Source organism: Impatiens glandulifera, chromosome 3, assembly GCF_907164915.1.
Source record: "Impatiens glandulifera chromosome 3, dImpGla2.1, whole genome shotgun sequence".
NCBI classification, from domain to species: domain Eukaryota; kingdom Viridiplantae; phylum Streptophyta; class Magnoliopsida; order Ericales; family Balsaminaceae; genus Impatiens; species Impatiens glandulifera.
Genome location: NC_061864.1, coordinates 56,571,752 through 56,595,711, shown reverse-complemented (window position 1 = coordinate 56,595,711; position 23,960 = coordinate 56,571,752). Strand labels below are relative to the sequence as shown.

The 23,960-nt window shown below is 27.9% G+C and overlaps 1 protein-coding gene across 1 annotated transcript; it reads left to right on the top strand.

Moving 5' to 3' along the window:
• Nucleotides 1–21,308: 21,308 nt before the first annotated feature.
• On the top strand, nucleotides 21,309–23,119 carry LOC124930443 (protein RGF1 INDUCIBLE TRANSCRIPTION FACTOR 1-like). The gene is made up of 4 exons (XM_047470784.1): nucleotides 21,309–21,584; nucleotides 21,657–21,731; nucleotides 21,842–21,991; nucleotides 22,868–23,119. The coding sequence occupies exons 1-4, from the start codon at nucleotides 21,351–21,353 to the stop codon at nucleotides 23,117–23,119; spliced, it is 711 nt and encodes a 236-aa protein (XP_047326740.1). The 5' UTR covers nucleotides 21,309–21,350.
• The last annotated feature ends 841 nt before the right edge of the window (nucleotides 23,120–23,960 follow it).

The window sequence follows — 23,960 nt, the reverse complement described above, 5'->3', positions numbered from 1 at the left end:
AAAATGGAATAAAAAGAAAATGAACATAACAACAATAAATTTAACTTGAAGCATTGTAATGTATTTAAGAAAAAAAAGGAATAGAAAAATAATTGGTAAAAGTAATTCTAAGAGACTAAATGTCACATGTTCGATTCTCATATAAACATCTTAAGTTGAAATAGATTTTATGATTGTGAGGGATAATGCTAACCTCCATTAAAAAAAAAATATCTGAAACATGTTGTCTCAAAAGAAAGTTTCCAAAGTTCTTAGGGTCAGAAGATGTTTAATGGAGTATATGTTTGATGAATAAAAGTCTAATTTGTCACAAGAAAGACTCCAAAGAAGTATGGAATGGATCTACCCACTTTGTAACTCACTTCAAAATATCTTGTTATATTGCACACAAGCATACATGAGATTTGAAGAGACAAAAATAAGATAATAAGAGTCTAAATGAGTGTTTTTTTTAGAAATGAATAAAAAGATTGGAAAGAAAATTATTATGCAATAAGTGAATAATGGGAAGATGATGAAGAATGTGACATCCATTCGAATGAAACTATTGAGCAAGAAGCTGAAAACGATCTCTAGAAATGATGAAGAGTCATATTTTAGGAGAATAATTAGTTATCGAAACTAGTAACACTAACTCTTTATCTTTAGTTCCAATTATAGAATAAGGTTAACGAGAGCTCTGCTATAGTAGAGAGGTTACATAGTTGAAGATTAAGCCACAAATTACGGAGAAGAAAATAACATGAATTTGATGATATTTGCTTCTTTAGATCGATTCTCTTGTGATAAAGCTAGGTAAAATCAATATTAGGTAGAAGCAATGAAACAAAAAAAATGCAAACCAAAGAAATCAAACTTGGAATCTTGTAGAATTATCAAAGGAGACAAAAAAAAATTCAAAGGGTGAAATGAGTGTTCAAAACCAAATTTAATAAGTTTAGCAAAATCAACAAATACAAAGTAAGACTGGTTATGAAAGGTTATGTCTAAAGACAATATACTGATGATCATGAATTATTTGTCCCAATAAAAAATGAGACACAATAAGAATATGGATTGTTATAACAATGACTACACAAAATGGTAAAAGGATCACCAAATAGATGTGAAAAGTGATTTTCTTCAAAGCTAAATGAAAAAGTTTATGTTGATTAACCTTAAGCGTTTGAAAGAAAATGGGAAGAACACAAAGTGTACAAATTGGAAAATATTACTTGTTTGAACCAACTCTATTTAGAATGTCTCCAAAGATAGTTTGATTATTATAACTTATATATTGATGATTTGATTATATCTGGGATGATGAATATTTGAAATGACAAACTTAAGGAGAATATGTTTTTTCTTTGGAATGAGGTTCAACAAAGTAATAAAAGTATTTTTATAATCCAAAAGAGGTCTGTAAATGAAATCTTAGAAAATTTTGGTATGAATGATTGCAGTTTTGTTAGAAATCATATTACTTCATAAATCAAGTTGACAAAGTATGGAGAAAAATATGGTAGATATCACAAACTTAAAACAATTTGTGAGAAATTTAAGATATATAATAGTGATAAGAAATTAAGTATTAGTCAATTATAATTATAAAATTAAATTATAAGAAAATATAGGCATTGTAGAATGATTATATTTTGCTTGTTAACTAGGTTTTGAATTAAAAATAAAAAATCGCATAGATTAAAAAAAAGGAAAAACAAAAATCTAGATGTATAAAATCTTTATATTTTTTAATCCCTTTTAAACAAATTTGACAAAATATTAAAATCATTTATAAAAATAACATATTTTTAGAAGTGAAGTAAATTTAAGAAATTATTCTATTTTATGAATAAATATAATATATATATATATATATATATATATATATATATTCATTTCAACAATTAAATCACTTCATTTATCAACCAAATTATTAAAATATTTTTACTTTATTTTTATAAAATTAATATTTTAAATAAAAAATAACATAATAATTTTATAAATTAAAAACTCAAATAACCTACTTTTAAATTAAACAAATTTCAATTTTTTTTTATTTAAACCTTCAAATAATTAACAACGTACAAAAAAAGGACTTGACTATTATTGAGATTTTTAGGCGTGTAAATTTATAAGTATAATTTTTATTTTTATTTATTGCATAAGAATGCAAACTCGTGATTCATATTTATTGAATTTATAATATATGATGAGACGCATGTATATCTTTTTACCGTATCAATATTATTGCCATTGTCAGTGTCCGGCATTACTCCCATTCCTTTAAAACACGTAATAATATAATATTAATATTAATATTAATAATAATAATAACAATAATAATATTTTGCTTTACAGACTAACATTAACATAATTTCAGTTTCAAATACACAATTGTTTAATCTGTAACCAAACTAAGTTCTAAGGCCATTTATTTATAACAATGTTCTTTAGATTTTTTTTTTTGTTATTTCTATGTCACATTACACGTTAATAGAATTGAGTTCAATAATTGTACCATTTAAATTTATTATAGTATTAAAAATGAAACAGAGATAAATAGTCTATTCTATTTTTTTTCATGATCAATAACCTCATGTTAAATTTAGTAAAGTTAATGAATATTATTACTAGATATAATATTTGTAAATTTAAAATACATTAATATTATTTAGACTTTAAATATTCTATATATATTATTATCACTGTAAACAAAAATTGTAAAAAAGAATTGTTGTCAAGCACTATTATGCTTAATGTGCCATTATTTTTAATTTTTGCAATGCAATGACCAATAAAAAATAAGGTTATATTTTTTATCCAACTCTTATTACAAACTTTGTTTTTATAACTATTATTAATTTATTATATATTATTCATAATAAATAATAGCATCAGATCCCTTTTTAAAATATATATTTTATATACATTTAAAAAAGTAATCTTGTCATATTGGATGTTATGAAAAAGTTATATTTTATGTGAAGTGAGATAAAATTAATACTAATTATATATTTATATAAAATTTTATCTATATGTACATGTAAATACTAATTAAAAATGTATATAAGAATTTTAAAAATATTATTTAATTGATCATATATATATAGTTATTAATATATATATAGTTATTAATATATTAATATTATATATATATATATATAATTATAATTATTTTTATTTAAAATTTATATTTTTTTATTGATGACTTAAAATTTATAAAATTATTATTTATGTGTTTGATTATTGTAAAAATATTATTATTAAATCCTAATTAAAAAAATATATTATTATTAAACTTATTATATAATAATATAATAATAAAACATGGGAAAAAACAAAAATAATGATAATAAATTAACATCAAAATATTTAATTTTATTTTATATTTTAATTGTTTTTTATAATAATATGTATTTTTAATATATGAAATTATTTATACTATATATAAAAGAAAGTTAAAATTTTGTTTATCATAAATACCTTTTTTTTAATGTAATATAAAAGAGGCTTGGATAATTTTTTTTAAATTAAGCAGTAAAAAAACCAACAAAGTAACAACAATGATAAAAACAAAACAATAAATACTACTGGACAAATCAAACGAAATTAATAACAATCCTACTCATACAACAACAAAAAAACATGGAAAAAAAGAAAAAAAAGAAAGAAAAATAATGATAATAAATTAACATCAATATATTATTATTTTTTTTATATTTTTTTTATATTTTTTTTATAATAATATATATTTTTAATATATTAAATTATTTATATTATATATAAAAGAAAGTTAAAATATTGTTTATCATAAATACATTTTTTTTATGTAATATAAATGAGGCTTGGATGATTTTTTTTTAAAATTGAGCAGTAAAAAAGACAACAAAGTAACAACAATGATAAAAACAAAACAATAAATACTACTAGACAAATCAAACAAAAATAATATACAATCCTCTACTCATACAAAAGAAAAACAAAACATGAAAAAAAAATTGTAAAAATAATCTAAACTAACCCACTATAATTGAAGAAATAAAATATTATAGGTTATATTTTTATTAAAAATTTATTGAGTTTAAGTTAGAAGATTTAAATATAAATGTAAATGATGCAAACTTTTCTAAATTAAAAGAAATGATATAAAATTGACTCATTCAAAATGTAAAAGTTATAATAATAATAAAAAACTGAAATAGTAACTGAACATTTTATTTAATTATTTATATTTGACCGTAGGCTTTATTTATTTAGCTTTATACTGCCGTGTCTTTTTGGTTGTCCATAGACAACGTAGCCGTAAACGTTGTTGATAAATGAAATGATCAATTATGTTTTTGACTTTTGTGTTTTTTGTTCAGCCATAATCCCATGTGACTCATAACCCAACATTTATGGTGGTAAGATTTTATCTTCATTTCAAAATTAAATTTATAGAATGTAATTTTTTTTATTTGTAAGGATAAAGTTTATTCCATTCATTCAATAATGGCGCTAAAATCTCATAAAAACAATTGGATAAAGTTATGATATCATTTATCATAAATTATTCATTATCATCTCAAAAATAAAAAAAAATTAAAAAATTACAAATGAATTGTGGAACACTTTTCATTGTCTTCTTTCATTTAATCAAATGTAAGATTTTTGAAATGAAAGTATTCTAGCTCAATGTCATATTGAATTCGATTTTTTTTTTGATAAATTTAAATAGGTCTTATTATGTTGATTATAGTATACATCCGACACTATATCTGATGGAGGAGATTTATCAGCAGTTTGATAATTTTTTAAATATTCAACTTCATTAGTAAAAAATTGTTTTTTAAGGAGGGCAAAAACTCTCAGAGAAAAGTAAAATGTCTTTGAGAGGGCATATTAAGTTCTTTGAGATAGATTATAATCGAGAGTAATGAACGGCTCTCGGAGATGATTTTAAAATATTAATGAGAGCATTATAGGAGCTAACTTTATTTATTTTCCGAGAGCATAAGCCTATTGCTATCGGCTATAATAAGTTTTTTTTAAATAAAACGTTTATAAACCGAATATTACCTATTTTGAACCAAACAACTTCATAACTAAATCATACACAAATTAGAAATACCGAATTTCATATACCAAAATCTCAATAATTCAAAAATACAATTAAACAATAAACCTAAATCTCAATTCAATCAAAATTACAATCATCTAATAAACCAAAATCTCAAGTATCCTATATGTCGGTCAAAGTATTTAAAGATAAAAGCATCATATACCAGATTGATCCGGAGGTGGAAGTGGAGGATATCTCGCTATAAACGCCGCCAACTAGTTCTAAAATTCTTCCATTTGTCTTTCATTTGTATTTTCATTCGTCTTTGTGCCTCAAGAGCTTGTCTTTTTGTCTCTTGTGCTTCTCTTTTTGTCTTAAGTGCCTCTCTTTTAGTCTCAAGTGCTTATTTCTTTTACTTAAGAACTATAGCCTCCAGTTGTTCTCTTTTCAAAGTCTCCTCTTGTAATTCAGTACGCAACTACTCAAACTCTTGCTCCCTCCGCTAAGATTGGCTTCTACCACTGAAATCTCCTCTAAACTAGGTGGGCCTCACACCGGATTCCATTCCAATGACCCTCCCGTGCCCTTGTCGTCCAAAAACGTTCTCGGTTAGCTCATAACCGGATATATCATGATTTCTTTCGAGCGTCTGACGCATCGCATCCTATAAAAAGAAACAAAAGTCTATTAGTTAATTATAAATCAATAAATAAGTGAAATATGAAGTACACTTACAATTTTCTCTTGTATATGGGGATCCACCACACAAGTAGAGTTGTCATTCCTTAGTAAAAAACAATTTATAATAACCAAAAATAGTAACCGTTTGTTCCGCGGTTTATTAAGGGGGTAATAACAATAGTTTTAAAACCCGTTGATATAAACATTATTAAACAAGATAACACCAAAAGAAAAAGAAGAGGGATCGGCACAATCGGCACAATCAGCACAATCAGCATGAACTACACAATCAGTACGACCGACACGGTATCGACTCTAAATGCTAAGTCGGTCATTCATCTACAAAGTTTGATTGGAATGTTAGGGTTTCTGGTTTACCCTGTAGCTAGGGTTTCTGGTGTACCTTATTTCAGTAATCGCTCTTCTTTATTTTATTTTTCATTAAAATGGAAAGAAAGAAAAATAATAAGTATAAGGAAGTCAAATAATTTATAATGAAAGGTTTAAGGGAGGTAGCAGAAAACAAAATTGATAGGATTGCTGAAGAAATAATTCAGGAAAAACAAGAATGCAACAAAGATAATGAACCAAATGCTGAAAAACATTCTGAAAAAAATATAGTAGGAAAATAGGAGAAGAAAGAAGGAATTTGGAAAATTGGTTATAATGAAAGAGTCAACCTGTTTGGTCTTAAAAATCAGATTACAAAACTCCTGATGCATTCTAAGAAAGGAGAAATCATAATCAATAAAGAGAAAACTCAACAAATAACAGTCCAACTCAATATTCATTATCTCAAGGACTGGAATTTACTGAAAAATTAGAATATGAGGAGATAGTTAAATGGTCAGTTGATGTAATGAAGGAGATGATTAAGGCTCCAAAAACTAAGACCTACACTATCAGGAATAACTCAACATGGAAAGTCAACGAGGTATGGAATAATAAAGTAGAAAAGAAATTTGAAAACCATGCTTACAAAGGAAAAATCTACTTGGGAGATATTCAAACAAAGGTAGAGGTACTCAACTCACCTTTTGAATTCAAAATGCCTTCAAAAATAGAGGTGAAATGTATTGAAGACTGGAAGTTTGTGGTGGTTGGAAAATTCATTGGGAAAAACATAGTATCAATCCCAACTACCAAAGAGGCTCTAATTAAGTAGTGGGGAGAAAAGAGGCTTGAAAAAGTTTCTACAAACATGACATCTACTTTCTACAAATCAAAAAATGCTCAAATCTGAAAGAAATCCTGAAGAAAGGGCATACATACATATGATCAAATTGCATGAAGCTGAAAAAGTGGTCAGAAGAGATAAATCTACAAAGTAAACCAAAGGAAACAACCCAGATTTGGTTCAACCTCTAGAACATTCCAGCCCACATGTATAATGCTGAAGCAATTAGTCATTTTGCATTTACAATTGGGAAATCATTATATATGGACTCAATAATTGAAGGAAGAGAGCACTCGTCCTTTGCTAGAATAAACATTGAAGTGCATCCTAGGAGTGTTCTGCCAATGAAAATGATAGTTGTTGATAGTAAAGGAAAGAACAATGTTATGGGGATCTCTTATGAATGGAAACCAAAGAGGTGTGCTTTTTGTAACACTTTCCTGCACAATAAATGTGATAAACCTAAAGAAGAGGAGTAGAAAAACCAGAAAAACCAAGAAGTAGAAAAGAAAAAGAAGGAAATAGAGGAGGCTAAACTCAAAGATCAAACAGATATAGAAGGAAGTAAGAAGGATTCTAAGAAAAAGGAAAGCATTGAAATGAAAGAAAGTAAAGGGAATCAAGGTGAAGAGAAAAAGAAATTTTTCTATAATGGGAAGGATTATTATGAAAATGGAAGATAAACCTCAAGTTGTTGTTGAGGAAACTCAAGAGAAAGATACCCAAAATTTCAAAGATGAAACAGAAAATTCTAAAGTCAATAAAGAAGATTTCAAAACCAATGTGGAGTCTGAAGCTGAAGCCGAAGATAAGGAAGACAAGAACACAAAAATTCAAGTTGAAGATAATAAAGATAAAAGCTTTGAAATTCTCAGAAACAATTATTTCTATCAAATCAGAACGGGCTCGTACAAAGAGAGAATTCAAAATGAGAAACAACAATATTCATCATTCTCTTTAATACAACCTCCTTTCATCGCTAGAGGAAGGGGAAGAAAGTCTCTCAATGAAAACGGATGGCATGAGAAAATGCTAAGCTGGGATAGTTAGGTTTGAATGTAGTATTTTCTGTTTGTAATCTCTGTTTTTTTAGAATGTATGAATGTTACTAATAAGTTTTTTACGATATTTTGATTGTCATCCTTAATCATAATTAGGGTTTGTCTAGCTTTGATTTCTAACTATCCCATTTTTGAGACTTTAATGAAATGGCTTAACCATTTCCCCTCCCCCCCCAAAAAAACAGGGGGGGTTAATATCAACCGCTTTTAAAACGGTTGATATTAAGCCATCTATATTAACAGAATTTTAAAACGGTTGATATTGACCCACTCTATATCAAAAGTTGTAAAAATCGTTAATATTGACCATATCTATATCAACCACTTTAAAAAATCGTTGATATAGAGGGGCAATATCAACGGTTTTAAACCGGTTGTAATTATAACTTTATTGAATTGATTCTCTAAAAGCATGACATATGACAATGTTGGTAACTTGGGTAAAACTCTTGTGTCGTTATTCTGTTTCTTCTTTACTTTTACGTTATTGTTCTATATCCATTACGATTGCTATATTTCTGTTTTTCATTCTTTGGGTGATAGTTTTCACAACAATAATGATGATGATGACGAATCAAATAACGAAGATGATGCTAATGAGAATATTATAGAAAAAAGAATATAGTGTTTACCGAAGAAACTGTTAACTGTGGTGATGACCCGTTTATGGAAGAAATTCTCAATTATTTGTATTCCAACATTCAACACTCTAGTTTTAAAGATTCGGTTAACGATGATAAAACATTATACAAATTGTTAGATGATTTAAAGGAGTCTTTGTATGAAGGTTCTCGAATTTCAAAGACTTCTACATTATTGAAGTTGTTTCATATTAAAATATTGGTTAATGGACAAATACATCATTCGACCTATTGCTAAATCTTCTCAAAGATGAGATTTTACAAGTAAATTCTTATTTACCTAATTCTTATTATGAGTATAAAATTTTATTACAAGTATCGGTCTTATATATGAAAAGATCGACATCTGTAATAATAATTGAATATTTTACCGTAAGTAGGATAATGATCTACAACGTTGCAAGGTGTGTTTTCCATTATATTTGTGTAAAAAAACATAATGGAAAACACATTCCAGCTAAGGTTCTATATTATTTTCCATTGACAATAGACTACAAATGTTATAAATGTCTTCATAAACGACTCCACTAATGAGATGGCACAAAGATAGTCGAGTAGACGACGAAGTCTTGAGACATTGCGCAAATTATGATCTAGAAGTCGTTTGATGAACACTACACTAATTTCTCTTCAGAGCTCCAAAATATAAGACTTTGTTTGTCTAGTGATGGGTTTCAGCCATTTATTAATGGAAAACAATCGTACAACATTTGTCATATTGTTATAATACCTTACAATGTACTACCGACGATATACATAGACTCAAGTAACATCATATTATCCATGTTGATTCCTGGCCCTAAGAGTCCCGATGATGCGATTAATATTTTTCCACAACCATTGATTGAGGAATTGTAGGCCTTATGGCATATAGGTGCTCGAACATTTGATGCATCCACTTCAGAGTATTTTAACCTACGTGCTGCATTGTTATGGGAAATTAAAGACGTAATGCATAATACTGAATGCCCCCCACTATTGTCAATTACGGAAGTCTATATGCAAGCTCGAAATTTAAAAGACGTTGTTTCAAGCAAACATCATTCAAAAAGAATGAAAAACCGTCATGATGTGCGAGGAGTAATTAGAACAAATTATCTATATTTTTTACTTTACCATATTCGAAAACTCTATTATTGAGACATAATCTAGATGTCATGCATATTAAGAAAAAAAATTGCGATAGCATTGTTAAAGCAATGATGGATATGGAAGAGAAGACGAACTGAAGGCTCAGAAGATTTAAAATTGATGGACATAAGACACTCATTAGATCTCGTTGAGGTCGATGGAGTTCTCCAATTTCCCGTTGCCCCATACACACTTTCGCAAATAAGGATAAGTTTGATTACATAAATAACTGTACAAAATTATTTAGAGGTGCGTACCTGAGGTTGCGGTTAAAAAATATTGAGTAAAGAACCTGAAAAATATTAGTCATTTTTAAGGATGTTAGGGTTTAGAAATAAACACCAAATGGAGACAAAAATATTAGTTTAAGAAATATCTCGAAAATATTTTGAAACCCATTTTCGACTTCTAAAGATCATTGAAAAATAGGTTGGGTTCCTAAATTACAAAAATAATTTTAGATTTTGAAAAGTGGAACCAAACAGGCCTTAGGAACGGAGTCCTAAGGATTGGGTCTGTTTTCGTTGGTCGAGGACCAGAGAGACTCGATCTAGACCGAGGAAACTCTTGATCGGGACTTGGGATACTCGGTCGGAGGACTAGAGTCCCTATGTCAGGGTGCCAAGGACTCTTGGTCCTTGACTGAAATTATCGATCTAAGTGTAAAAACATATCGGTCCTCGATTAGCCTAGGCTAAGATTCTCGGTCGATGTGTAGAGACCTCCCGGTCTAGGGCTAGCTCTAGGCTCAAATCCTTGATCCTGGGTTTTGGAAACTCGGTCTCAAGGTTGGACCTCAGTGGTAGAACCTAGGAGTCTCAGTGCATGTAAAATTTCTCAGTCCTATGTGAAAATCTTCGGTTGGATTTTTCAGTACTAGGTGAAAATTCTCGGTCGAAATTCTCAGTCCTAGCTCAAGAACATTGGTCCTAGGGCTCGGTCATAACTCAAGAACATCAATCATTGGTCTCGGTCCTAGGTCGGTTTTGTCGATCCTGGGTTAGGATCAAGGATTTTCAATCTTATTTCTCGGTTCACTATAGAATCACATGTCGAAATTGTAGGTTTAAGACTTTTGATACAGATAAAAAAAACGTGATCTATAAGTTGCTATTAACTCAGATGGATGTAGGGATCACAACCCCTAATCCTAGAACCGATCAATCGAGTCCTAAAATAATCAATTTTTCGAAATAATTTTTATGGAAAGATTTGGGGACATTCGAATTAGGCCATCTCATGGCCTAATTCTAGTTTCAAAAACTTCTCAATGGTGTTTATAATCAAACATGATTAAAACAAGAACAATAACCAATCTCTGTAACAAGTTTCAAAACTGAAATTTAAAATTATATTTTAAAATTTTTTAGTTCGATCAAACATGATCGGGATGTATGTTATATAATTTAAAATTCATCTTAAAATGTTTACAAACACGTTAGGCAGCTATTTGAATCAAAATTCAAGCTCAAAATCTCAAGAACACGAAAATTAAAATTTTCAGATTTTCAAATCAAATTTGAGTTTTTTTATTATGCTTGAATGGATGAAATCTCTTTCAATAGAATGCTTGGAAATCATCCGAGGTTCAATTTCAACTATAAAAAGTACAAAATTGAAAAAGAAATAGGTGGTTTGGAAGCTTACTTGTGATTGGAGAACACTCCTATGATGTTTAAGGAAGCTTCCCAAAGCTCTGAATCAAAGCTTAGAACACCGGATAATTTCCTTCAAAAGAAGTCGTCGGTGCTCTGATGAAGATCTTTGAATAGGCTATATGGATCTGTGATTGTTGGATTCTCTTTGATGGATTGAAAAAAGGAGACCTAAGCAGTATTTATACATAAGCTAGGTCGGTTTCTTAGCCGAATTCATATTCACTTCTCCTTCTGAATTTCATCCCCTTCCTTTCTAATTAATCCACGTGGGCCTAGTTCTAGGGTAGGATTTGAATTCAAACCTTAGGTGAAATAATGGCGATGGAGAGACATGCACATGGGAAATATTTGGAGGGATAATGATGAGGAACAGCGAAAATATGGCTTCTAGAAGACCTTCGACGTCGAGCGTGATTCTTCGGCATTCACACGGTCTCAACGAAGAAGATCAAAACGGTATTGTATCATTTAAATAAAACACATTGTTGAGATTTGTTGGTGGTATGTTAGGCGTTTAGACGTTTTGGCCAACGACGCTTAGTAGTCCGTCTGTTCATTTCAATCCATTTTTGAGTTTAATTTGGGTAAAATGAATACAACATTTTAATCACAAGTTATTTTTGACTTTTAATTAATTTTTATAATTTAGGGTTTATCACAATAAATAATCCTAATTTAATTTTTACCTCTCCTTTGGATTATTTTAAATTAAAAAATTCAAAATATTTTATAAATTGGGGTATGTCAAATTTTTATGCTTACAGAATTTATCAAATTTTTTCTAGTTATTATGTTGTAAGTCGTTGAATAAACGTGACTTCGACCAACTTCAACTTGATATTGTTATAACGCTATGCAAGCTCGAAAATATTCCCGCCATCTTTTTTCGACATAATAGTTCATTTTCCCGTATATCTGGCATTCAAGGCTTTTCTTGGAGAACACATACACTATCGATGGATGTACCCTATTGAAATATACATGGGTACATTGAAGAATTATCTTAGAAATAAAAAAATTTCCCGAGGGTACATTTAAGTGTATCACCGAGAGCTAAATAAAGGCTATCGGCAATGATTTCAAATTATCACCGAGAGTATTGGTTCTACTCTCGATAAAAGAATTGAATTATCACCGAGAGTGATTAGTGTATCGATAATAGTATTATCTCTAACGGCTCCAAAGGCTCTCGTTGATATTAATTTTTCCTTCACCGACAATTGAATTACTGACACCGTCCAAGAGCATTTGTCTCCCTCGGTGAAAACCATCACCGACGGCAATTAGACTTTCACCAAGAGTTTTTGTCCTCGTTAAAAGACATTTTTTACTAGTGGAAACAACACATTTATAAAATTCAAAATTTCTAATAAGACTATCACTCATGGAACTCCTCGTGACCTTGTACATGGAATAAGACTAGAAGTTTCTCAAGCTAAATTTCAACCTACGTATAAATGACACTAGTAAACATGAGTACATAACCCGATTATAAAATCTCAGATCAAAGTCCATTGCAATAGTTAGCCACTAGATTATGCATTATTGGAAAATTTAAAGTTTTGGAAATGAGTCAAGATTAGAAGTTACCAATTAAGGTAACTAAAATCCATAGCTTCTGACACTTAAAACTTGATGGATGGTTATTTGAGAAAAATCCATGTTATGAAATAAAAAAAAATGTGTAATGAAAAACTACATCACTTTTTAGTTGTTTGAATTAAATTATTAAAATATTTTCTATATTAATATTTTAAATTATATAATTTAATATTTTATAAATAATATAATTAAAAATGAGATTGAGTCTTTTTTTATATATAAAAGACCAAATAACCCAAGATTAGACAATGAGTTTAGATTTTTATAATTTTCAAGAGAAAACTTAATTGAATGTCATCCTCGTGATGTGACTTTGTTAGGTTCACTCTTCGGTTTTGTTTAGTTGTATTTTTTTAAATCAATCATAATTAAACATCACTTCATTCGTTCTATTATTAATCATATCACTCAATTAATTAATCAAAATATTAAAATATCTTTTATTATTTCTTTAATTTTTTTTTATCATTATTGTAGAATATTGAACTCTTAAGTGGAAATTTAGAATAAAGAGTAATAATATTATTCACATATAACTTATGATTTACATGAGAGCAACAAGCAATGTATAGAGTATAACTAAAGTAAAATGTTGAGTGAAAGTAAATTGTACCAATTCCAAGTAAGATGGAGAGATAATTGTACACTTCACTCATGTTGAGTAATAGATATTTAGAGTTTCTAACTTTCCACATAGTTTCTGAATATTCGACTTGGGAAGAGCTCTATTGAGTATGTTAGCTACCAGATTGTGTGATGTAACGTAGAGGGGTGTAATAAACTCTTTATTGATGTTCTCAGAAATGAAGTGAAGATCAATTTAATGTGTTTTATTCTATCGATCATAATGAACCAGATTCTTTGCAATATTGATTGCAGTTTTGTTATCACACATCATTTGAATATGTCCATCAGGAGGTAATCTTAACTCTTCAAGAATGTGACGTATCCAAATTCCTTCACAAATTCAGAGTGCAAGAAAAGCTTTGACACTTCTCCGAGAGACAACATATTGTTTCTTGATTTTCCATGTGACGAGGTTGTCCCATACAAATGAACAATATCCAAAGGTGGATTTTCTGTTTGTAATGTCCCGGTCCAATCTGCATCAGTGAACACACAAATTGACTTGTGAATAGAAGACATTTTTCCTGAGGAACCTTTTAGATACCTTAGGATATTTAAAACTACGTTTATATGATCTTTGGATGGATGATTCATGAATTGGATAACGATGTTCACTACGAAGTCAATACCGGGGAGAGTGTGAGACAAGTATATAAGTCGCCTCAAAAGTTGCTAATATCTCACTTTGTTAGTGGAGTATCGTCGTTGATATTTCCAAGTTTGTGGATTGAATCTGTGGGGGCTGTTAGAAGGCTTACCTCTAAACATAGTAATTTCCTTTAAAAGGTTTATAGTATACTTTCTTTAAGATAAAGAAATCCCCTTCTTTGAATGGGCAAGTTCCATTCTTAGGAAAAACCTAAGGGGACGAGATCTTTGGTGTCGAATCGGATACTAATAAACTCTTTCAAATTTTGAATCTCTTTTGCATCGCCCCCGATTATAATTATGTCATCAACATAGAAAATGAGGATTGTGATCTTTTTATCAGAGCAATCTTGAAAAAATAGTGTGGTCGACTTGGCATTGAGAGAAGTCATTTTCCATGATGGAGATTGAGAATTTTTTAAACCTTGCCCTTGATGATTGTTTGAGACCATAGAGAGATTTATGAAGGCGACAAACTTCATTAGGTGAAACACTAATAACATAAGGCACGTTCATGTATACTTCTTCTTCAAGGTCTTCATTTAGGAAAGAATTTTTTACATCGAGTTGTGTAGTTCACAATATTTGTTAACCTCTAGAGATAGACATATTCGAATGGTGCTGAGCTTGACAACATGCGCAAAGGTTTCTAAGTAATCTATTACGTATGATTGGGAAAATTCTTTGACGACTAGACAAGATTTATACCTTTCAATCGATCCTTTTGAGTTATATTTCGTCTTAAAGATTCATTTACATCAGATGGATCTCTTTCCCTTTGGAAGCTCACAAAGGGACCATGTATGATTTTTTAAAAGTGCCTCAATTTCCTTATTTATGGAACATTTCCATTCCGATTGTTCGAAGACTTTATGAATGGATGTAGGTATTTTCACGTTGTCGTAGTTAGTAATGCATGCCCGATATGACTCTAAAAGATATTTGTATGAAACAAATTTCGAGAACGGGTGATTTGTGCATGACCTAACACCTTTCTTGAGAGCAATAGGTAAGTCAATAGAATGAATATCATGATTAACTATTGTACCTGAAATTTCTATTGGAATTAGACCTAAGAAGGATTCATGGATGCATGCAAGTTGTGTTATTCGTCGTATGTACACTTTTTGCTCTTTTTCCGAAGGAGGTGTATGTGAGGGTGGTGAATAAATGGTTGTGGGTTCGGATGTAACTTCGATTGAAAATGATATTATGTTTTCAGGTATAGATTCAAGTATAAGTATGAAGGTATGTGAAAATTGGTTGTGGTTTCGAATGTAACTTCGATTGAATATGGTATTGTGGTTTTAGGTACTTATTCGGGGTATGAAGGTATGATAGATAATGTCTTTGGGAAGACCATCGTGTTGAAGATTGTTGAGGTTCTCCCCCTCAACATGGTGGTAGAAGGGTTAATCTTCAAAGTATGAGACATCTATGGAGTAGAAAGTCTTTTTAGAGTGAGGACAGTAGAATTTGTACTCTTTAAAATTTCGTGAGTACCCTATAAAGATGTATTTCGTGTCTTAAGGGTCGAATTTATCCCGAGTGTGGTTATGAGTGTGGAAAAAAGAGGTGCATCCAAAAATCTTTGCGAGAGTGTGTTTGGATGCGATTTTGGAATCGGGTCTATATTTTTAGGAGAGATTCATTTGGACTTTAGAAATGAAGAATGTGTGATGAAATACGGTTAATGAGGTAAGAAACGATAGATATGGCATTTCCCTTAATATATTTTGGGAGCATTTGAATCAATTAGAAGAGATCGAGTTATCTCAAGTAGATAACAATTTTTTCTTTCAACGACGCCATTTTGTTGGGGAGTATCAACACAAGAGCTTAAATGAATGATGTCCTTTGATTTTAGGAAGTCACTGAGGTTTGAAGAAAAGAATTCACGTTCGTTATTATTTTTGAAGGCTTGGATTGAGGATTGAAATTAGTTTTGGATTAAAATGAAGAAGTGTTTAAAAATTCGACAAACTTCAATTTTTTCCTTTATTGGAAAGAGTCAAGGGAGGCAAGTGTGATCGTCGATAAAGATCACAAACCATCATTTTTCATTTAAAGTTTTAATGTGGACGGGTCCCTACAAATCACTATAAATTAATGAGAATGGTATAGACGGTTTATATGCAATGCTTGGGGTAAAAAGATCGAGTGTGTTTGATAAATTGGCAAGTGTCATAATAAAAAGAAGTTGTGGTTTCATTGATCATTACGATCTGCAGCTCAAATGGTCTCTTATGAAGTCTCTATTGGTCTTATTCTAAATAAGTTAGGAAGTAGTTTAGCCAAATATAAAAATTTGGGATGTCCAAGTCTACGATGCCACAACATTATTTCGGTGTGTTTGTTTGAGAGATAAGTTGAATAACCTGAAACCTTTTTTATATGTGGGTAATGTTGCAAATGTAGAGTCTCGAACACAACTTAGCATTTTCAATCGTCCTCCAATATTTCTTAAACAAATGTTAGGTGTTATGTAAAGTGATTCGGTTCCTATAACTTTTGGGAATGCATCGTTAGTCACACGAATGGTGGACATATAATTTTGTATATGAAAATCATGTATTAGAGATAGGTTCTTCGCCGTGTGCTTTGATGCCCCTAAACCGACAATCCAATCTTTTGGGTTAGATGTACCTAAGTGAGCGTTAAACGCTTTGGTACAACTAAAGTTGATTGCGTTGCCAAAGTGAATTACGGAGAAGATGTTATTGAGGGGATGAAGTGTTGATGACATTCTTTCAATTCAGCGAGTGACTTTGAATCGCTAGAATGTCGTTGGATGTTGATGACAACGAGTTGACATTGAATCGTCGGATTGTCGTTGAATGTTGATGACAGCGAGTTGACTTTGAATTGTCGGAGTGTCGTTGGATGTCGATGACAACGAGTTAGCTTTGAATCGTCGGAGTGTCGCTGGATGTTGATAATAAGTGATAATATTTTGACAAAAATTTGTCAAGACACGAATACAGATAAATTCGACCGAGATATAAAGTGGCAGTTTTTGAAATGACAAAACTGCCAATAAAAAATTCAAGAATATTCTAATATCATGTAGAATATTGAGTTTTTGAGAGTTAAAAGTAATAATAATATTATTCATATATAACTTATAGTTTAAGTGAGAGAAGTGTAATATATAAAAAAAAAAACATTTAGTATAATACAAATAAAGACTTCCAGCATACCATGTGTAGAATATAAGTAAAATAATTCTAAAGAAGATGGAGAGATAATTCTCATATATATTAATTCTCTTTTAATTTATATATATATATATATATATATATATATATATATATATATATATATATATATATATATATATATATATATATATCCTCAAAATCACAACCCTTTAACATTATTTAAATAAACCCTTACAAGCTCTTGTTAATTGAATTTATTCATTTAAGAAAATATATATCCTAAAATAGTAGTGTGTACATGTGTTATGCAACGCCCATAAACAAGAGTTCTAGAAGTACATATGATTAGGTATTACTAGACATTTATGATTATATGTAAAATGACCCAACAAATTAGTGTTACCATCAACATTATTATTATTATTATTTAAATTGCTTGGTAGCATTAATTGTTGTTTAAGTATAAATAGGGAAAAAACTCTAGGGAAAATATATTATGGTACAACATGTCAAACTAGTGATATATAATAATATTTTTTCTAATAAAAATACATTTAATTATTTATCTTGGAAAAAGAGTTACAAAAAGAAACATTCCAAGTGACATATCAACCATAACAACATACCAGCATTAATAAAATGGAACCATATAGTAACTCCACAATTCAGAACGATTAAACGAGAGTAGTACCAGAATGATGACTATTAAGAAGTATATACTTGTCACACTCCTTAGAAGAAAAATTCATCATGGTAGCTTATGTGTCAATGTCTCAAGTAAAAAATAAGAATATTTTATATTTGATTCTTACTAAGAATATTTTAAATTATAAATAGTTGATGCTGGTCAAAATTCATGTTAGCTATCCAAAAAAATAAACCTCATTAGAAACAACAATATTATCGAAATTTACAGATAAGGTGGAAAAAAGAATTACTAAGCACATGGATTAAATGTTGCACTAAGTAGATTGAACTTATTAGTTAAACTACAATAATTTAAACGAATAAGTTATTGCGAATAAATCAAATCAAACGGGTGTATCTAGTCGAGCATTTTCGCTATTTGTTTAATTATGTTTATTTGAGACTGATTTTATCGTTCACCAAGTGTGTTGATATGTTTGATCATTTTCCTTTGGATTCAACCTATACATGATAATCTATACATCAAAACTATTGTAACATCTTATTTGCAGAGAGACAAAGAAGCTGAATCAAATGAGCACTTAGAGCTAGTTTGATTTGGTTATTTGAGAATAAAAATTTATATATATATATATATTACGTAAATACCCTTATCTTTAATAAATAATAAAATTATAAAATATTTAAGTAATGAATAATTTAATATTTTATTTAACGAATTAAATAATTTAATTGATAAAAAGAGAAGAGATTTGATGATTCAGTTTTAGGGTAAAATCTCCAAATAATCCATTAGAGACCAGCTCAAGTAAGTCATAAAAAAATAAATTATTTGGGTTTTTATATGTTAAATTACTATAATATTCTTATATATTTAAAAATTGATTTTATTAAAGACAAAAGTAAATGTATTTTAGTATTTAAGTTGATGAGATTAATTGTTTATTAATTAAAATGATAATGATGTGATACAGAGAATAGGTAAAAAAAGAAATGATTAGGAGAGTAAATTTGAAAGAGTGATGATGTAGCGGAATCTGATTGGTCAAAAAAATAACAAAATTTTTCTTTTTTCTCTCTTTTATCGTTTATTATTTTTCCAACCAGTGATATATCATTCATCTCTCGTTCCCACTCTCAAATTCCTTCTCCATATCATTTCTCATGTTAAAAAATGAATAAAATCCAAACAAAACCATAAAAACCTACATCAAACGAGCTCTAAAAAGAGTTTAGGGTATCTTTCAATTTTTTTTATTTTTCATTTATTAAGGGCTTGTTCTCTTTGGGTTTTTTAAAAAACCCAACCCAAATCAATTTTCCAATCAATCACTTCTCAACAATCACATCACTCATTTTATTAACCAAAATACCAAAATACCCTCTATTTTAAATTATTATTTATTATTTTATATATATAAATCAATACCCTTTAAGTCTTTTTACCAAAAGTAATCATCACCTTCTCAAAATCATCACCAATCATAATTTTTTTCTCCCTCTAGGCTTTTTAAAAAACTCCAAACCGAACAAGGCCTAAGTTACTGTTTGGCTGGAATAGTAAAAACGTAGTAATTCTTCTGGCAAAGAAGGCGCCTTTCCTTCTTTTTCTCTCTTCATGATGGTGGCTACACTCTAGTGTCCAGCAGATGGCAAGAGCATTGACCATTATGTAATCTGACATAATGGTCTCTCTTTAATAATATTACTTAGGCCAATTTGAAAAGTAGCTAGGTTTTGAGAAAAAAAATCTCCAATTTTTATTTATTAAATATTTTATATAAATTTTAAAATTAAATAAGATAATATTTAACAATTCTTTAACTAAATATATATTCATACTTTATTCATATACTTTTTTTAATTCAAATTCAATAGAGCTTGTTTGGTTTTGAAGTTTTTTTTTTTGAGATTACTTGAGTTTTGAATAAAATATTTGTTTTATTTAATTAATTTTTAAATAACTTTATAAAATTTAATGATGATTTTATCATTTTCTTTTTCTTTTTTGAAACGGATTTTATACTTTTGGATACATTAGATAGAGATGTAAAAACTATATTAAATAAATGGTATTTTGGTAACTGAAGGGATAAAAGGAGGGTTGGAAATTTCACACAAATCTTCTGCTACCATATATGTTTCGTCTGTTCTCCCTCACATAAGAGGGGGCAAATTAGTAAATCATGTTGGTTTATTTTTTTTTTATTTTTTATAAATAAATAAAATTGTGAGTGAGGAACACAAGAAATAAATGAATTAGTAGCAGAGGATCCACCCTTGGAAATTTGGGATAGATAGAAGTAAAAAAAGAGAAAATATTAAATTTTAGTAAAATTAATTCAAAACAAAACTAATATTAAACAAGTTTATAATTTATATGTTTTTTTTATTTATTTTCTCTACATCAATATTATAATATTATAATTATCAAATTATTCATTTTTAACAATTAAAATACTAAAATATTTTATTTTATTTTTGATTATATTTTAAATTAATACAATTTAAAACTCAAATAACTTATTTTATTATTAAACAATTCTTCTTCTTTTTTTTTAAACTCCAAAAAAAAAAATCTCAAATAACCAAAACATAACAAAGTCTAAAATAACTTTTTTAAATTACTTATAAAAGTAACAAGAAGATATTTGTAATAAAAAAATATATCTCAAGCAAAATTTTCAAATTACATACTCACACAAAATTTGTTGATGGATTATTTAAAAAAAAATAAAAATAATCAAACTATATTTATAAATCACACAATTTAATTTATTAATTAAAATAATTTTTAATTTATTATTATTATATATTAATATCCTATAAATATTTTTATAAAAAACCATACTTTTTTTTCAAAATTAACACCATTAAATATTTTTTATATAATCCAAAAATTATTCAAATTAACTTTAACTGACAAAACCCTAAACCACTTTAAATTAAATCAGTATGATATGACTATTAACATTAGTAATTTAATAAATAAAAAAATCATATTATTTTGTTACAATTATGATTGTAAATATATTTGAAAAACTTTATAAATAAAAATAATTTTATTTATATTTAATATAAAAAATATAATCTTATATTTTATTGTAAACTATATAAAAATTCTCATTACATCACATTATTAACATTTTTAAAAGAAAATGTCATTATTATTAAACATTCCATCAAATCTCTCTCTCTCTTTAACATCAAGAACAAATGGTGGTGAGACAGAATTGTCTCCTTCTCTGAAAATTAAACCTTATTGGTTTGGTTTTCTCTCTATCTAGGATCAATGAAACTTGAAGTCAATTCTTTCACACATGATAATATTCATCAATTTAAGTCAGAATCTTCATCCTCTGTTCCTCCTCAATGGCTTCAAGTTCTTCTTAATGAAACCTTCTTTATGCCCTGTTTGGTTCATGTTTCTCAAAAGAAGAATGAAAAAAATGTTCTATGTTTGGAATGCTGCATTTCCTTATGTTCTCATTGTTTACTCCTCCACCCATCTCATCATCTCTTACAGGCAAGACTAATTTAGTTTTTACAGACATTTTATATATCTATATAATTTTTGTTTCTTGATGGGTATTTTTAGGTAAGAAGATATGTTTATCAAGATGTTCTTAGATTAGGTGAAGCCCAGAAATTGGTTGATTGTTCCTTTGTTCAGGTACAAATGATCATTTGATTTGATTTTGATCTTATGTTTGTAAAAAAGGATTAGAAAACTAAACCATTTCTTGATTTTGGTTTTGGTTTTGGTTTTGATTTGGTAAGTAGCCATATATAGCAAACAGAGCAAAAGTGTTGTTCTTGAAACAAAGACCAATATTGAATAGGCAATTCAGAGGTGGGGGATCAGGAAATAATTGCATCACATGTGAAAGAACTCTTCAAGATCGTTTCTTCTTTTGCTCAATTTCATGCAAGGTATCCTCTTTAGATCTTCAGCTAGATTGAATCAAAGTTTTGGAATTTGGAAAAGGGATTATTTGAAAATTGTTAAAGTATTTGTTTGATTGATAAAGTAATTTGATCCTAGAATGATAAACTATGAGCTAAATTCCTTGAGTTTAGGTTAGAAAAAAATTGATGAAAAATTAAGTTATTTGAAGTTTTTTAAATGATTGAAATATTTAATTTATTTTGTATTAAAAGTTTAAAATTTATAAAAAAAATAAAGAAATTAAATTTGGAATGACTTTTTGTACTTTTATTTATTTGTTATATATTTTCTCTAATTTATTTACTGATAATTGAACTGTTTTCATATGAATCAACTTTTTCCTACTTTTGTGGAGGTAAGGGTGATGTGATAAATGATTATAATTTGTATTTAAATCTAAATAATTCTATTTTTTTCATAAATGAAATTATTTAAACCATTAATTAATATATCAAATTACTTATGATTTATCTTTTTATAATAAAATTTAAATATTATTTATAAATAATTTTAACTTAAATAAATTATTTTTTAAAACTAATTTTTATTTGAATAAAATTTTAAAACCATGGATTTAGTTTATTTGAGATTATTTTTAAATAACTGATTTTACCTTATTTAAAATTATATTCAAGTAACCTCTTATTCAATCATTAATACAAAGTAACTAAGTTATTCTTTATTTCAAAATATCTTAAGTTAAATAAAGTTGATTTTTTTTAAAATACTATTAAATTTGTTAATATATATATATATATATATATATATAATTAAAATATATTTCAGATAATTATCTTTACTTCTTAAATAAATTTATAATTTTATTTTTCAAATAATGATATTTGAAAATGAAATGACAGGTTCATGAAATGGTGAAAATAGCCCAAACAAAAGTTGAAACAATTAATCAGCAATATGATTTGAAATGGGAGAAAATATTTATAAGGAGCTGTTTGGATTCAGATGAAAAAAGAAGAATAACTACTCCAAATTCTGTTTTAGAAATGCCGATTCCACTTTTAACATCATACGGGCGGAATTATCATACGACGTCGTTATCTGATCATTGTAGTAGGAGGAAACGGGTGCCTCACCGGTCACCATTGTACTGATCTAACCTATTAATTATTGTCTTTCTTTATTTATTTACTTTTCTTTTATATATTATTAATGAACATCTTTCATCTTTTGCCATAATCAATTCTTAATTATTTATTTAACTTAAATAAATATTTTTTTACACATTTGGGCACATACAATTTAATAATTTAAATAAGAGAAATGATTGATGAAAAAAAATAATTTGGGAGAAAATAATGGAACAAAGTTTGATTATTTGGAAAAGTAAAATAGTTTTTATCTTCTCTTTTTAATTATTTTTTTATTTTTTTTTTAAAAAATAAATGAAGTGATGTTATGTCATTCCTTCTTATATTTTCTATTTAATTTTCTCCTTTTATTACTCCTCTTTAAATAATTTAAATCCAAACAAGGGCCTAATATGAAAAAGATGTTCAAAAGTCTTGAAATAATTTACTAACATAAGATTTGTTAAAGGTGTTGTATTCAACTTAATTAATCAACAACTCAAAGTTTTTTTTTTGACTGTTAATTTGTGTTTTCAAATTTCATATTGGTTTGTTGTTGTTAAAATTATACTATATAATATTTTGTCTTTTAACTTTTATTTAATTACCGAATTTTAATGAATTAAGTATTTCGATTATCAATTTTTTTAATGTCATAGATAATAAGTTAAAACGTTTACAAATTTCGTTTTGTTTAATTTTAATTATAAATAGTTATCAAATTTTGAAATTCAAAAAAGATATTGAAATCTAAATTGATAATTAGATTTTTTTATGTTTTAAAATAAATTAAAAGTCTTGATTTGTATGATTTATTTAAATAACCATCTTGATATTTAATTAATTATTATTCTTTAACCTATCT